We start from the raw sequence: 18226 nt of genomic DNA, 5'->3' as shown, positions 1-18226 counted from the left end.
TACAGTGTCATTGTAACCCTTCTAAGACAGCTGAAGCCTACATACATTTTATTGTGGAATTAAACATGCCCTGCCATTCTCTTGGAACAGATTGTCACTGCTATGAGTCAAGATAGTAACATGTTAAAAACGAAAGACATTGTTACACATCAGTCATGGAACCAATATACTCGACCTTACCAGTGACAGTGAATACCAGAAGTTTAAAAATGTCAAAGATAAACTGTCCATGACACATGAAGGCATTATCCTGAGGTGTGTGAGAATTGTCAATCTGAAGAGTTACAACAGATAATTAAAGTGGCCCGTGAAGGACACCGTGGAATCGTTGCCACGAAACAAGCTGTCTGAGATCGAGTTTGGTTTCCTCATCTCAATGAAAAAGTTGCATGAGAATTAAAGACCTGTCACCTATGCAACTGCCTGTCATAGAAAACCACTCAACACCCTTTAAGCAAAAAGGCAAGAATTGATATTGCCTTTTTCGGTCCACTTAACAGTGGACATCACCTGATGATGATTACTCCCATTTTCCATTAATGGAAGATCTCTCCTCTATCATTCGGGAAAGAGTAATTGAGAGATTAGATGACATGGGGCATTCTTGCCACTTTAAAATCTGACATTGGCCCACGTTTCAATAGCTGAGAAGTCAGAGACATTTTCGATCTGCTTACTTAATGTAAACCATCAGAAAAGCACACCTCTTTGGCCACAGGCTAATGCCCTTATTGAACGTTTCATGAGTACATTAAAGAAAGCTGTTCAATGAGCTCCATTAGAAAAGCTCGATCTGACTGTCTACCCTATGAGCTTACTGTACCTTAGTGGACCAACACAAGATCGAGAACTGAAGAAGACACCCGTACAAAAAACTCGGATCATAAAAAGAAAATTAAGGCCTATGCAGACCAGAGATGACATGCAAAAGACATTGCCTTCACAAGAGGAGATTGAGTGCTCATACTTCAGCCGAGAAAACGTAAATCTGATGCTGCAAATGATGCTGAGCCCTTCCTTGTAACCAGCAAAGGACACATGGTGACTGCCCAACGTCCTGGGAAATCCATCACGCAAGGTTTCTCGCATTTCAGACATGTAGCTCATCACTCATCAGATACTGATGTTAAGTGTAGAGAATGGTTTAGAAAAGGCAATTTGAAAAGCCCAGACTTCTGTTGCTCTTACATCGCCAATGCAGATCATGGACTCTCTTGTTGCTGATTCCCAGTTTCCAAAGACTCGATTGAGACGACTAATCACAGCAACAAGAAGGCTTATTGAAGAGCTATGCTTGTGTAGATATTTGTTTAAAAAAATGCATTTTTTATTTAACAGAGGCGTGAGTATGAATGGCGGAACCCTTCTTGCTCCTGTAATGTAAGTGTTAGAACGTGGTGAAGTGAATGCAGGTTTAAAATGTTGAGTTTGCTGTTACACGCAGACGAATCGACGTGTAATACATAGCTCCATGTATGGCATATTAATTGCCGGGTACTCTGGTTGTGGAAGACGCTACAGTGATCATTTTACTAATATATAGGAGAACACTTCACTGAAACTGCCACATCATTTTCCCAAAGGAAAGAAACCGAAGTCTTTGAGAAACCTAAATGTCTAGAAAAGTGCCAGTTAGCTTTATGACCTAAATGATGTCTCAACACACTTAACCCCTTTGCTGCCAGGCCTTTTCCCTCTCAGGTGCCAGGCCTTTTATTTGGCTATTTGGGGCAGTTAGCGCTTAGGCCCTCATAACGTTTTGTTCACATAAGCTACCCTCACCAAATTTGCATCCTTTTTTCCCAACATCCTAGGGATTCTAGAGGTGCCCAGAGTTTGTTGGTTCCCCTGGAGGAGACCAAGAAATTAGCCAAAATACAGTGAACATTTCGTTATTTTTTTGTTTTTTTTAAATGGGGAAAAAGGGCTGCCGAAGAAAGCTTGTGTTTTTTTCCCCCTGAAAATGGCATCAACAAAGGGTTTGCGTTGCGAAAATCACCATCTTCCCAGCTTTCAGGAGTAGGCCAACTTGAATCAGAAAACTATATTTTTCAACACAATTTTGGCATGTTACTGGGATATACCCCATTTTTACTATTTTCTTGTGCTTTTAGCCTCCTTCCAGTTAGTGACAGAAATGGGTGTGAAACCAATGTTGGATCTCAGACAGCTAAACGTTTCTGAAAAGCAGACAAAATTCTGAATTCAGCAAGGGGTCATTTGTGTAGAGTCTACAAGGTTTTCCTACAGAAAATAACAGCTGAAATAAGAAAAATATTGAAATTGAGGTGAAAAAAACAGCCATTTTTCTCCACGTTTTACTCTGTAACTTTTTCCTGCAATGTCAGATTTTCAAAAGCAATATACTGTTACGTCTGCTGGACTCCTCTGGTTGCGCGGATATATAGGGCTTGTAGGTTCAACAAGAACCCGAGGTACACAGAGCCAATAAAGGAGCTGCACCTTGCAATGGGTTTTCATTGTACAACAGGTATACAGCAATTCATTTGGTGAAATATAAAGAATGAAAAATGGGTATCAAGGAAACCTTTGTATTTCTAAAATGGGCACAAGATAAGGTGTTGAGAAGCAGTGGTTATTTGCACATCTCTGAATTCCGGGGTGCCCATACTAGCATGTGAATTACAGGGCATTTCTTCAATAGACGTCTTTGTTTTACATACTGTCTTACATTTGGAAGGAAAAAATGTAGAGAAACACAAGGGGCAATAACACTTGTTCAGCTATTCTGTGTTCCAGTGAGGTGTGACTTGCGGGGATCCCCCAGTGTTTTTGTACCCAGAATCCTCAGCAAACCTCAAATTTAGCTAAAAAATCACATTTTCCCACATTTCTGAATGGGATCACCGCACCGGCACATATTTCCTACCACCCAATGTTCCCCCTAGTCTCTCTGTAAAAATGGTACCTCACTTGTGTAGATGGGCCAAGTGCCTGTGACAGGGAAGAGACAAAATCATGTTGAAAATGAGGGGAAACTAAAGCGGGTCGAAAAGGGCAGTTTGGAAAAAAAAAAATGTTCTTAGGCTGACAAGTGGGGCACTATTTTTTTCGGTATAGATGCAACAGTGTTGGGTGGTAGGAATTTTGTGGATTTCTGCAGATTCCGGAAGGCTCCATCACAAAAATGCAGGAAAAATGTGTGATTTCCAGCAAAGTTGGGGTTTTGCAGCGCATTGTGGGTAAGAAAATGGTGCGGGTGCATGTGAAGCACCCCACCCTGGATTCACCCAGATGTTTAGTTTTCAGATGTGTCTAGGTCTCTGAGATTTTTCTACATGGCGGCATCCATAAGTCCAAAAAGTGCAGCCCTCACCATTCCAAGTGGGACAATTTTGAGAGAGTTAGACAAGCTCTCATGGCCCAAATGCAAAACCAAAACCCAGAATAATCAAATGTCCTCTTGCTTGCCACTGGGATAAGATATTTTAGTGTGTGTTGGGGGGGGGGGGGGAGCTGAAAGACTGTTACCCCCTTTAGTTGGGGGGGGGCAAAAACATGCCCATACTGGTTGGTAGCCCCTACCCCACTATTGTTTTTTTATTTATTTTTATTCCCTGGCATCTAGTAAGCTTTCTGCCCCCCTGGGGAGTGGATCGGGGGTTATTGCCCCTTCTGCCCACTGGTGGGCAGAACACTTTTGTCCCCATTTAGTTAGGGTGGGGATATGGCCAAACCCCCACCCTCTTTTCTTTTTTTTTTTTAACTTGTCTGGTGGGCTTTCTGCTCCCTTTGGGGGCAGATGGGCCCTACAAAAATAGGGCTATCTGCCCCCAAGCGGTGCAGAAATGGCCTAAAATGAATTTGCCCCCCATCCCTACCCCAGGGAGCAACCCTTACCTAAGGGGTCGCTCCCCTTGCAGGAAATTGGGGCAAAAAAAGAATCCCTGGTGTCTAGTGGTTTCTGCCCCCTTTGGTGGCATATTGACCTAAGCAAAATAGGCTTGTCTGCCCCCAAGGTGGGCAGAAATGGCCTAAAATAAAATTGCCACCCAGGGGAGTGACCCTCGCCTAAGGGGTTGCTCCCCAGCTGTAAAAAAATAATAATAATAATTCCCTGGTGCCTAGTGGTTTCTGCCCCCAAGGGGGAAGAAATGGCCTAAAATAAATTTGCCCCCCAGGGGAGCGACCCTTGCCCAAGGGGTCGCTCCCCTGTTTTGAAATTGTTGCAAAAAAAAAAAAAAACTGGTGTGTAGTGGTTTCTGCCCCTCCCCCCCCCTTTGTGGGTAGATTGGCCTAATAAAAATAGGCTGATCTGGCGGAAATGGCCTAAAAACAATTCCCCTGCCCAGGGGAGCACCCCTTGCCTAAGGGGTCGCTCCCCTTATAAATGTAAATAGCAAAAATAATTCCCTGGTGTCTAGTGGCTTCGGCCTAATTAATATAGGCTGATCTGCAGGCCTAATTAAAAATATTGAACCCTGGGGAGCGACCCTTGCCTATGGGGTCGCTCCCCTTATAATGGTAAACAAAACCAAAATCCCTGGTGTCTATTGGGCATTCCTGCAGCACGATCGCTATATGATCGTGCTGCAGGAATGCTCAGAGAGACATGCCTCTCTGCATCTCTGCCTCCCCTGCCCCCATACCGAGGAGAAACAAATCTGTTTCTCCTCAGATCGTGCTGGAAGCATGCTTCCAGCGCGATGAGAGGTGACCTGATGTCATCAGACGTCACTGGAGAGGGTGAGGGGGTCGGGTGGAAGGGGAAGCGATTCCCCTTCCAGCCCTGACCGGGTGGGGTGGGGGGTAATGACAGGCCCTCAGGGGGAGGGCTAGCCCTTACCCCAAGGGCCTGGTTGAGGACGTAACAATTACGTCCCGGGCACCCGAGCGGTGCTGGCCAGGATGTAACCGTTACGTCCCAGGCACCCAACAGGTTAAACAGTGGTAAAAAAATTTTTTATCCTCCATTGTTTACTTTTCATGCTACCAGCCTTTGATAAAATGTTGGGTTGAAAAATATAAATAAGGACCATCAATGTAAACATGTTAGCAGAAAAACAAAATGTCCTTTAAAAACAGATACTTCTATTGTCCGGTTTAAAAAAAGAAAAGAAAAAAAACAGAAGTCAGTTTTCCTTCTCGCCAGCAGGGACTGACAGCTGCCTGCTTGGAAGTCCGTTTTCTATATTTATTACCCACTAGTAAGCTTCCCATTCTCAGAACTAAAAGGCTTTCTTCCACTGACACTAAGGTGGAGCCGGCGCTAGCTGTCACATAACATAAATGTGCTGATTACCGAATGTAGAACACGTTTAACACTTCAGTAATTCAAATGTAAATTCACTACTTGACAGAGCATTTCCGATGCATGTAAATAAAAAAAAAGTGTTGCCATTAAGAGCAAACCTGCCCAAAGAGTCTTACCTCCGAATGATACTGTAGACAGACTAGTTTTAAATTAAAAAATCTTGATCTTTACGGAAAAACTCAGAGACGAAAGGAGCTGCAAGTAATAAGGAAGTTAGTAGAAGCCCGAAGTTTTAATCCTTGCATTCAGCAAGTCAGAGCTCAGCACAAGTGGAAGACCATTTCCTTTACTGGGGTGTAAGATGCCCAGTATTCCTGTACAGGTCCAGGGTGCAACTACATGGAGTGGTGGTATTGTCTGTGGTGGTGATCTGATTATATTCTCACCTGTGCCAAGTCAATGTTTAATCCATTTTGGCAACATTTGAGGGTGCGGGAGTTGATTTTCTGTCAATAAAGAGTATTACGAACTAAGCTTATGCTAGGTTGTTTTTACACTGTCCTCCATCTTGCCTCAACCTCACAATGTACCATGCTATGCCTATTGCTGATTTCGGTTCTATATAAAGTATTGCTAGTGTCCACAGGACTAAGCAGAGAGGGTTCGCAGATACATTTTCTTCAAAGGATGTTTCCAGCCGTCCCAGGCTCTTGCTAAAACAATGTATCTGTTCAACCATTTAGCCAAAGCTGTTGGAACGACTAAACCTCAATGTATTACTGTTATGAGAGAATCATCAAATGTATTATGTAGTAAAGGTTTTCTTCTAGCTTGTTCCCTATCGGTGAAAATCCTGAAAACCACATATTCCCACGAATCTATGAAAGTCTTTGTGTAAAACTCAATAGAAATATGTGGATTTCTGTAACCAGAAAAAATTCCTTTCCCCATCTGTAGAAGGCAAATCTTTGCCGGATTTCACTTAAACTGTACCAAGTTCCATGTCCTCATGATTTGTTTGTTTTGCTGCTATACTCTCTTATGGCATGTTTATTGTAATCTGCCTATTAATTATTTTATAAAACTTTGAAACACCAGCCCTTGTCTGCCATTCTTAAGAGAATGTCTCAGCATATTCATGTGGATTTATCTAACTAGAAGTAATGACAGTTCCAGTCGGGGAGCACTAAAGTCCATATCGGCACTACACCGCTCTCAGTCCCAGCCATTGGCATGACCCATGAGCTAGAATTTGCTATCACAACGGTGACGGATGTTCAGTCCGTCGAGAACTAAATCTCATAGAACATAATGTGATTTAGATTTTGGTGGACGGGACGTCCTTCACCGTTGTGACGGAATAGCCCGTCCACTAAGTTCTAGATCAGGTCCTAAATTGTGCTTCAGCAAGGGCGAGCATTGTGCTGTGTGAGTATACGATTAGGGTTAAGTATTTCCCAGGCCATCTGATCAAGTGCATGTTCCTCCTCTATCTCTCCAGGTGTGACAACTTAGTTAAGTGCAGGTGTACTACACCTCTCTCCCTACACACTTAGGAGCTACTATTGTCAGTCAGGCATAGTACCAAAATACTCTCCCCAAGGCCACTATGCAGTTCAACAGTCTTCCAACTAAATCCTCCCCTACAGTGTCGCATGCAAACCATCTGCTAATGCCCTTCACTTTTTTATCAGAATTTCGAAGGATTATATAAATGCAACCACAATACAATGCAACTCAAACAACTGGACTGCTAAACAAATAGTTTCTCAAGAACTGTAATTCGATAGTTCACGAATCAAATAGTGATCGTGGTCATTTGCGCTTCAAGGCTGGACGCTGAGTTTGTGAATCAAAATGTGATGGTGATCAGTTATAATTCACAAAACACTAGACTCATTTGACTGTTCAACAATTTCCAAAACAGTTATTGATAAGTAATTTTTTCTTTAAACTTCCATTAAGAGACCTTATACTCAAGAAAAGAATTAAGCACTAAAAACCACCCTCGGGCTTACTTCAGCGTCAAGAGACATACATTTGGGGTACATTAAGGTGGACCTAGTGCTCTGTCTTTTAGTCTTCAATTAAAAGCTCAACCATTATTTTCTTTTGCATCAGCTTTTTTGGCGAAATTATAATGCAAATGAATGGAAATACAAATAGCCCAAATAATGCAAACTGGTGACAGAACATAAACGTAAAGTTATGGGTGTGACATTGGGCCACATGTAGCCTACCAAACCTGTTTCTAAAAAAATATATATATTTTTTTTGTTTTTTCAGATCCTGGCTGGGCCTCAATTAACCGTGGAGTCCTGATATGTGATGAGTGTTGTAGCGTGCACCGGAGCCTTGGGCGCCACATCTCCATGGTGAAGCATCTCCGACACAGCTCCTGGCCCTCTTCCCTGCTACAGGTAGGCATAGGCCGTTGGTCCTCCACACATGCTACGGCGATATCTACTTGGCCCTTCTCCCCACTGTAGGTAGGCATTGATGTCAATTCAAAAAAATGCCAGGGGTAGCGGAAGTAAATTTATGCCCTTTGACGGCAGTTACGTCGCATCAATCAACCTTTGATCCTGTGGACATTAAAGGACATTACATCATAAGAACTTTGCTTCGAAGGAGCCACAGGAATTGACGTCACTGATAACAAATTACGATTAGTAACCCAAAAAGTTAAGACAACAAATGTATAGTCTGATTGTGACACCAAATATACTAGATAGAAATGTAACATTTCCAGACATCCAATTAGATTATTAAATGCTCAATTAGCATAGGGCATGCCTAAGCACAGTTTCAAATGTCTGGGCATAACCATAGGCTCAGATGTGCCAACACAGTCTCAAATGCCCTGTTAGTGAAATGCCAGACAAAAACCTCAAACCCCCAGACATGACTTAAATGCTCACGCATAACTATTATATGCAAAGGCACAACTATCATGCATTCGTCTACACAGTTTACACAGTTAATCTGATCTGTTGCACCACTATCGCATCAAGAGTTCTCATAACGCACCTCAATGTTTACTTACACGCCACCTTAGTCTAGCAGTGCTAACCCATCTATGAAACTGTACAGATATCCTGTTTACATCATTACATTGTCTCGACATATCCATAGTCATTGGCGGCCTACTGCTCATTTGTAGTCCGGGAATTAGATAGCACTAGAGTTTCCCTAGTGCATCTCTAATCTGATTTGCAATGCACCCAAGAAACACAGTACCGAGATTCCTAGAAGGTGATTACAAAGCTCCTCAATCCTAACTGACATCATGGACTAATATACCACTAACTGAATATCTACTGAGCTCTTATGACCCCTCTCCATCTTAATTTGCAATACGCCTCGTATCACAAAGATTAAACATCCACAAAGCCCTCACAATGTACTTCTTTCCCATGTTGTAGTCTGCCCTGCTATGCTGACACTGACACATTCACTGATTTTTCAAGGAGCACATAATCTCTATTTGTAACCTGCGGATAAGAGGTTACAATATCAGTAAAATTGTATTGAGGGTGACACATTTGCTGCATTAAATTGTGGTTAGAGCTGTGCACAGTAGACCTACATATCTTCTGCGGGTTCATTAACCTTTAAAGTTGTCATTCTCATACTAAAGTATCTGACGTGGAAGGTTCATATGGATCTCTTTGGGCAGTTGTCAACACTTGAGCTGTCTTACTTGGATTTAACCGCTCGGGTCATCTACAGGCAAACATTCTTCTTAACATGATCAGGTCACTTTGCAATTACAAGCTTGTAATTTACTATCATATCCTTTGCAGTGTTTTTGTTACTTCCTATGTATTTATTTCACTGCACCTTATTTTCCCTTTTTCTTTTGCTTTACGCCTTACTTTTCCTGGTGCACTTTTCCATGTATGTCTTTCTTTTTTCACTCTTGTCCCATGTACTTTTCTTCCCAATCATTGATTCCCCTGTCTTTCTGTCTAATTTGCGTTCAACTTTCTTTCACTTTCTTTCTCCTTCTCCATCTAATCCCTTCTCCTCTCTGTTGTCTTCTCCGTTTCTCATAGTTTTCACTTGTCTGCTTGCTTTTGTTCTTACCCTGTCATATAGGTTTTTGTTTTATAAGCCTCTGCCTTCTTTTGCTTTGCCTTTCTTTCTCTCATTTTCATTATTTTAATTTTTAGGGTCGTTGCATGTGCTCACACATGCGTATCGCAGCAAGACGCTTTAGTATTTAGAAAAGGGCTTGGAGCCCTGTCAACTTCACGTCAGTGTTTTTTATTGGTTCGTGGGCTTGGCTAATAAAATCTGCTTGCTTTCATTAGTCGAAGGCACGCATACGTCATGCCTTTTTCGGTGGCTAGCCCTCCTCGAGCGCAGCGACCAAGTACAGAAAACATGCGAGGCTCGCTGTTTTCCATTGGGCTCGTGGACTTCTTTTTCTCTAATTTACGAGCGCGATCTCGCTTGGCAGAAGTTGAGCGCTTTACATAGTTAATTTCACTTTTTCGGGTTACGTACATAAATGCACTTTTGCCCGATAGGTGAAAAGTCGGGTTAGGAGTTTACAACGCGATCAGCTCTAACATGAGCAAACACGAGACCCGTTGCATTGTAAATGCTTGTTCCCTTTGCTATCATTCAGTCCATCGTCCATCAAATCTGTCTGTTCAGTCCCAGTGCCTTGTTAGTTCTAAGCCCCCCGAGGAAAGTAATTACTATTGAATGGGCATATAGATATCAGTTCAACCTATGCAGCAGAATGCAAAAGCAAGGGAAGAAACAGCGTATGTTCCTCTTACAGAATAGATGTGGCATTAGCAAAAGAATTACAGACTTAACAATTAAAAAAAATAAAACTTTATCAGTTTTTAATTAACATTATACATATGAACTATGCAGTTTGAATCAGATTAGGTAACACACAATCAAATTATGCTGTTTTCCACCACTCCCCCTATCATTGCACATGTACATTCTTTGATTTCAGCCTTTATTACCATCCCGATTTGTTTAGTAGACTTTGGGTGCCCCCTTCTATGACCTTATGTGACTATTAGATGAATGAATGGGAGATTTATAGAGCGCTGCTTACTCCCAGGAGTGTTGCGCACTAACGCAAGCGGCCCATGGTACGTGCCCAGAATACAAGACCTTACTGCAAAGAAGCAAGTTTTACGTTTTCTGTGAAGCATTGGCTCAGAGGAGATCAAACGCAGATTGCGTGGGAGCTCATTCCAAACTTGAGCAGCACGAAGTGAGTAAGCTTAAATGAGGGATCGGCAGAAGAGAGGCAGAACGCAGCTCTGTAGAAGGGAGGTACTGGACAAATCTCTTCGCCAGGTACCCAGGGCTAGCGAGATATACTGCCCTGTGAACTAAAACCAGGGTTTTAAAAAGGATTCCTATCCTGATGGGCAGCAACTGGAGAGCTTTCAAGACCTAAAAGATCAAAGAATGTCTAGGTAAATGCAGGAGAAGCCTAGCTGCTACATTTTAAACCACCTGCAGGCGATTAACCAACGCCTCTGCAACTCCATGATAGAGGGTGTTGGTGTAATCCAAGCGTGAGGCGATCAGCATGTGGGTGACCACTCTTTCTAGCTTTGAGAGCAAGGAGGAGCAGACATTTCTTAAGAATGCAGAGCATTGCGAAGCATTGGCCTCTCACCGCTGAAATCTGCGGCCTCCTGGAAAGGGCAGTGTACAGCTTTACCAACAATATTTTGACCACTACAGATGGTGGGGAATGGGAAAGTAGCACAGGGGGCTAAAGATCTTTCCACCAATTTTACCCTTGTGATCCAAGTGGAATAATTTCCATCTTCTTCATGTTGCATTTCAGTTGGCTTCCCTGCATCGAAACAAAAATGGATTGCATGCAATCTGTAAAAGATGCTGCAATCGAGGCATGGGAGCCATCGATGAGATGAGGTGGCCCTTCAGAAACATTTGATGTTGTCTGGGGTATGTCCGATCTGTGAGCAAGTGTTGGTGTGCTGGACAACAGTGTTGTCTGTTAGCTAAACTCTGGTTTCAACATGGTAGTCTTATTGTGCATCAAAGTCGCACTATTGGGAACCATGAGTCAGTGGATGTGTTCAGGGTGGGTGTAATTTTTTCATTTCTAATTTAGAGAAGTGGTCATTACAAACAGAACTCCTATGCTCAATAAGTACTGCAAGGGTAATAGTGTTGCAAGCTTAATACACAAAACAGATATAACACAGGCACAAAGAGTACAATCTTGATCCAGGTATAGCACTGGTAGTGGCTGTGCATTATAGTCCACACATAGTTTCAGGAGCAGCGATGCAGGTCTCCTCTGCACACAATGCAAACCAACAGTGCAGATTCATCTGATAAATAGCAGGCAGAGAGCAGGCAGCACCTGTGTATGTGTATTTCACAAGTAATCAATCACAGGCAGCTTTTGAAACCCATTTTCACATAAAACAGGTGAACTCTGGAAAGCAGAAGCTCAGGTTGCTAGTATAACAACCATATGCAATGTAATATGCCTCGCATTTTCTTGAGTTATAGCTATTGGGATTGTAAATGCATAACTGGACTTTTCTTGGCACATAAGTGGGTTAACCCCGCAACATAATATGGTTCTCTTTGCCACATAATACCACTGGTCCTGCATATACCGAAGGCACTTCTATTTACCTTCTTTCTCTATCTTCAGCAAAAAATGAAAATATTGCCATTACTTATTATATTTTTTATATTATTATTTTGCCGCCCCCCTCCAATCAAGTGAGGGGACTCAGAGACGGCCTAGACAGAAAGTGAGTTATGTGCAAAATGTTTTGTGAAAGGAAAGCCCCACAAAGCATTATGGGGCGAGTTTCCAAGTGCAGCGAATATTGTGGAATCTTGACTGTAATGCTCAGGTCAGCCACTAGAGGGCATCACTATAAAAATAACATTTGTAAGAAACATGCTCAAGTAAGGGCTTAACCGCACGAAAACAGAATAGCAGAACATAATGCATTGTAACCATATATTTAGCCCCTCGAGGGTGCAGTGCATTACACATTTTCAGGCCTAGCAGGCCTACTAGAATAATATTACAACCAAGGCCCTTAAAACACAATCTTCACCCTGCTGTAAAACAGAAGTTCCAGCCATGAGATAACTTAAAAAGACACTGACTCGTGGGGGGGAAATGAGGGGAGTAATTTTGCTGACCTTACAACCCCCCCCCTCCACCCCAACCTAGTGTGGGGACCCAGAGGTGCCCTAAACCGAGTGTGTTGTGCTGACATTTTTTATGGTGCTCCCATTGTCCTAGGACCACTACACAGTGAGTTACAGGCAAAAATGCTTTGTAAAAGGAATGCCCCGCAAAGCATTATGGGGCAGGTTTCTGAGTGCAGCAAATAATGTAGTATCTTGACTGCAATGCTCAAAACAGCCCCTTGAGGACACCATAATGAAAATAGCATTTGTAAGAAACATGGTCATGTAACCGTATAGTCAGCTCCTAGAGGGCATAACAACACGAAAACAGATTGGCAGAAAGTAATGCAGTGTAACCATATATGTAGCCCCTGGAGGGCATATAGTGTCGTACACATTTTCAGGCATAGCAGCCCTACTGCAATACTAACACAAACAAGGCCCTTAAAACGCAAACTACTCTCAGGTGTAAATCAAAAGTTCCAGCCATGAGAGAGCTTAATAAGACACTGAATGGTGGGATATACATACAGACAAACAAATATATCTCTCTCTCTCTCTCTCACACACACACACACACACACAGACACTCTAAACAACTAATCAGAATGAAATCATAAGACAGTGGAGATGCACAGACCTGGTGAACGAGAAGCAGCACCCAGTGCTTAATTTGATCCGGTGGGCAGACTTTTTCTGCCAACAAGAGAGGGGAAAACACAAAAAGGGGAAAGACAAAGTAAGTGAAAGATGGAAAACTCTCAAAGGAAGAAAGCAGGAATTCACAAAAAATAGCTCAAGGGGCACTGAGTGTCTGGCAGTAGATTAAAGAGGCCAGGGGTGGATTCAAAAGTATGCAACCTTGCTATTCGGAGCATTGACATTTATTAGCGCTGAAGTGTAATTATGTCGTATGGAATGGATTTATGTGCTGTGCTTGGATTGGAACTGTATGTAATGATGACTTTTACTGTGTGGATTGCAGTTATGTGGTGTGGAGTGCAATTATGTGGGTTGGATTAGAATTGTGTGGCGTGGAATTGTTTGGCTTTGAATTGTGTGTGCTTGAATTGTGTTGAGTGGAGTTATGTGTATTGGAATTATGTGAAAAGGAATTATGTGGTATTTTGTGTAGTGGAATTAGGTTGAGTGGGACTGTCATGGAGTGTAATTATGTGAAGTGGTATGTGTTGTGGAGTGGCGTGAAGGGGATTTATGTGGTATGGCATTGAATTATGTAGCATGATGTGGAATTTTGTGGTGTGTGCTAGATGTATGTGGTGTGTAGTGGAATTATGTTGTGCCAAGTGAAATTGTGTGGACTGGAATTATGTTGAGTGGTGTGGAATTGTGTGGCATTGAATTGTGTGGTGTTGCATTTGGCAAGGACTAGTAAAGCAAGTCAAAATGAGTGAAATGTAAGCGGAGATAGTACTTCTGCCAGTTATATATAAGAACCTGCTATTGCAGAGTGGCCTGTAAGGCACATACATTTTATCGCATATAAATCCATTGTAAAAACAATACTATAGGTGCAAGTGTGTGTTTAATAGTAAAACCAATATGGGCTTATGAATAACAAATGGAGCACGGCGTGTGCGGATGCCAGTTAGCAACAAGGCACCATAAATATAATTTGCAACATACTGATGCAGAATCAACCATATTAAATGTATGTAGCGTTTTGCTAAATTTGCAACAAACTGCACTGTTGAGGGCGATAGAGCATCAGAAATCACAAGCCCTTGAGGAGAGACGAGATTACTGCACTACCTCGTGTTGTATAAACGTCTGAACATAATTTGGAAAATAAGGCTGGAATAGTATTTTATTTTTATTTTCACAGAATGAAAAGTCTTGCAAGCATTCTTGCCTCGCATTTCACTGAGCAGAGCAGCCTGAGAAGATTTATGGCCCAAATAAAGGAGATGAGCAATGCCCTATGTGCGATGTTGTGAGTGCTGGCAGGGAGGGGCCCTGGAGAGAGAGAGAGAGACTCAAGATGCGATGTGAGGCTAAGCAAGTTTCATATCATTGCTTCTAGGTTTAGCTACATTCTATCAGAAAAGGCATATTGTGGCTTTCGTAATAAGTGGTCTAAATGACTGGGCGTTTCTTTTGTAAAAATAAGCCAGCAATAAACGAGAACAGAACTGGAATAAAGCCAAAACAAATGTTAGCGACATGGGAGGAACTGAATACTGCAATAAAACGCAGGCAGCTACCAGCCTAAAACACCCACAGTGAAAAGGGAGCACCAAAGAATTAACAAAGATAAAAAAAAAAACAAAGTGGAATAATACAGTAGTTGGCCACTACTCTAAAACAGAAAAAAGAGGGAGAAAAAGGTAGAACTGACCACTAGCAAGCAAGAATCTTTAAAGGGCACTGCAACCAACAAATGAAATCACGTTAAGCCATAAGAAGTAAACTAAAAGTATACACAAGGTCGAACGCTTACGCTCGACCTAAAAACGGGTGCAGACCATAATAAAACAAGCCCTGCATGGGAAACAATAGTGATAGTGCATGCCTCCCGCAATTAATACAGGTGCGCTATGGAAAACAGGTCTACTTCATAAAACAAGTGCACCACAACAGTGCAGGCGTCTTATACAAAACAGGTACAGTATAGTGGAACCCCAGTGCAGGTTTACCGGGCAAAACAGGTTCGGCATAGAAGCAGCAGTGCAGCCTCTATTTCACAAAACAGGTACAGCACAGCAAACATTAGAGTAGGACTTTCTCGCATAGCAGTTACAGCACTGGAAGCAACAACTGCATGCCTCTATAGCAAAATGGGGGCACTGTGCAGGCAGCAGCAGAAGTCCATCTTAAAAACAGGCCCAGCACTGAAAGCAGCATCCTGTGTGTCAGTCATACAAAGTGGCTGCAGAAAAGGAAGAAGCAGAGCAGGTTTACCTCACACACCAGAATCAGCACAGCAGGAAATCAACAGTTCAAGGATTACTTAAAAAGAGGAATAACGCAGGATGCAGCTCAATGCTAGGTTTTATTTAGCTGCCAAGGGGTGCACTCGTATTTGGGACCCTTTTAGCCAGCCATGGTTTTAGCCAACAGCACTTTTCATGCTATTTTTAAAAGCATACTTATAATGGTAGAATGAGTCACAGAATGCCACGTGCAGTTAACAGCAAAGCTGACTGAATCAAGGTGCCTCATATGACATGGAGCTACTTGCAAGCTATGTTTGTGAATGCAAGAACTCTGAGAACATTGCAAAACATTTATGTTGAAAAATGAATGTAGAACTAGAGCTCATTTTCTACTTTGGGTCCCACTGACAAAGTGCAGGTTGGTAATGAACTTTCGAATGCATGTTTTAATCCCATGTGTGGTGCTCTCTGACCTTCCATCAAATACGTTTTTTGGGCTTCTTCAAGGCTGATTGTGGGCATTTGAAATATATATAGTTTTCATTTTGTTGATGTTTATAATGCATATCAATTGGAGCCATGTCTACAAACCAGGAAAATTATTCCAGTATCTCCTGCCAGCCAGTTTGTTTCAATTAATGAGGAGCTTTAGATAGCTACATGGTCTTGAAAAAGATGTCAGTGAAAGCGCACCATTCTACAAGACGGATGTCACTCTTTGCTCAATCCTCGCTGCCTCGGTCTCAAACTGACAAGCCGTGCATACACAGAAATCTACTAATGGCCTTTGGAATTGGCTGCCACCTTCCAGTCCCTGGTCACACGCCTGCAATGTTCACTTTGCTGTTCTCAGTAAAGAAACAAAAACAAACTGTCCTACTGGCACTCGTCACCACCAAGAAAGACTAATCGTGCATGTGAGCTGTAAGGCCAAATCCACCCCAGCTCATCACTTTCAGTTCAGAGGTATTTTGTCACTCTTAAGTGTGTCAATAAACTTCTTTTTTAATGGGGATTCATTTAAGTTCTCACTATGACGGGGTATTTTTTATTCGAAGTGCCATGGCGAAAAGGTATCTCCCACTCTTCTTAAAGAAAGAATCAAATCTTTCAGCCTTTTATCGCCACCCGAAGAACTATCTTGTGTACCGACTGAAGCCGATCTGCTTAGTAGGGCTCTTTGTATGCCTTGACCTGATGAGGCCTCACCAGTGGTCTGGAGATTCAGGATGTGTTGGCAGTAGTTGCTGAATCAACTCCACCCTCGGGGATCAGGAGCAAGATCAGTTGACACTTTGATAGACATGGGTTCTGTGCTCACTGTGCCCTGGAAGCAGCCTGCACCCGACGGAGAAACCCCAATAAGGACGAAAATTGTTTACTGGTGCGTTTCAGGGTGGGCCTGGCCTGGCAGCTCAGGCTGGGCTGTTCCTATTGGAGCAGGGTCATGACTTAGTTGTATACGGCTGGGTCCAAACTGAGGTGGCAAGATGGGGAAAAAGGACAGTTGGCATGCTACTCAAGGATAATTACATGAAAGAAAAATTGTGTCCTTCTGTTTATATGAATGGTACCTGAATCCGATTTGCCAGTAACTCCTTATGAATAATCAGCTGTTACACTGCGAAAAAAGGCTGCCAGTGGATTCATCTCTGATGCTCTTCTTCAAGCGAAAGCTATGGAAAACACCCCACCGAACCCAGAGTGAACCTGTTACCAAACATACACCCACACTTCTCAAAAGTGTAAACGGGGGAAGTTGAGGCTGTACTTCTTACATTTGATTGGTACTTGATGCTGATGGCTTGCCTTGTGTTGCACGAACATCTGCAGGGTGAAATGAGGGCACGTTAGAGGCACAAGTGTAATTGTTGTATTGGTTGTATTCATGTTTCTCATGGCTTAGAACTTTCATCTGTAGCCATGGTTTTAGAGCTTGGAATCTTGGGGTTGCTAGGAGCGGGAGGCAAGGAGCTTCAGAGGGAGAGAGATGTTGAGGACTGGAGGTTGGGATGTTTATATGTCTTGATTGTATCTTCTGTTTCCGCCATTAAACTTGAAAAAAACGACTTCCTTTCGTGGACTTCATGCTACATTACACTGGCGACAAGCTGGGTCGACCTTCGCAGTGGAAGATGACATCCCAACTCCTTCCTTATTCAAAGGTAAACAACCAACAGCCTTTGATTTCGGTTTCAAGCAGCTGCTGTTTCTTTTTTTTTTATCCTTCAGACACTGTGCCAAGTTCATGCTGAGGCTCACCCCGCTTTTCCTGATTAGCTGTGCTTTTGGTCACCCACGGGCGCACTTTTTTTTTTTTTTTTTTACTCAGCGCTTAAGCGCTTCCCTGGTTTGAGGAAGTCTGACCGGAGCAGCTGTTACTACCGGTGCGGCCATAGGTGACGAGGCGGCCGAGACAGTTACGACGGCATCAGCCGCCTCGAGTCCAGGAGCGGTGGCTACGGGGGCGGATACAGCTCCAGGGACTCATACAGCAGTAGCAGCACCTGGAGCAGTGGTGGCTACAGAGTGAGGCTTTACAGGGACAGCCTCTACTCGCCTTTTACTGCACACAGGCGACTTCGCTGGATTGCCACTCAAAGCAGTAATTCATGCTGAGGCACAAGCCTCGTTTGAACTGTTTTGATGTTTTCTTGACTCTGCACAACATCGTCTCTACGACACGCAGGCTGCAATTGTAACTCCCTCACAAATTAAACAACAGCGTCCATGCTCTTTTGTCAGTAAAGGATCACAAGGCAAACATTGCTGTTGCTGCAATTTCTTTCTTCTAGAGATACCTCATTCTCCCATCTATTGTTGCTCATTCAATTGCTGCCTTGAACTAAGTTGATGCTATATATGTACATTGTATGCTGAAGTGCTCAAAAGGAATACTAGACAAACATTGCCGTTTCTACATTTTCTTTCTTCC

At 42.8% G+C, this 18226-nt stretch overlaps 1 protein-coding gene across 11 annotated transcripts in view; it reads left to right on the top strand.

The window, feature by feature from the left end:
- The window catches only part of GIT1 (GIT ArfGAP 1), a 258163-nt gene that overhangs the window by 101903 nt on the left and 138034 nt on the right, over nucleotides 1-18226 (top strand). For all 11 annotated transcript variants that reach the window (XM_069226252.1, XM_069226245.1, XM_069226243.1 and 8 more), the window contains exon 2: nucleotides 7502-7635. In XM_069226252.1, the coding sequence (XP_069082353.1) occupies nucleotides 7502-7635 (134 nt within the window). The remainder of the gene's footprint in view (nucleotides 1-7501; nucleotides 7636-18226) is intronic.

The sequence above is a fragment of the Pleurodeles waltl genome, chromosome 3_1 (assembly GCF_031143425.1).
Source record: "Pleurodeles waltl isolate 20211129_DDA chromosome 3_1, aPleWal1.hap1.20221129, whole genome shotgun sequence".
NCBI classification, from domain to species: Eukaryota; Metazoa; Chordata; class Amphibia; order Caudata; family Salamandridae; genus Pleurodeles; species Pleurodeles waltl.
The sequence above is the reverse complement of the archived record's forward strand: the minus strand, read 5'-3'. Positions and strand labels throughout refer to the sequence as shown.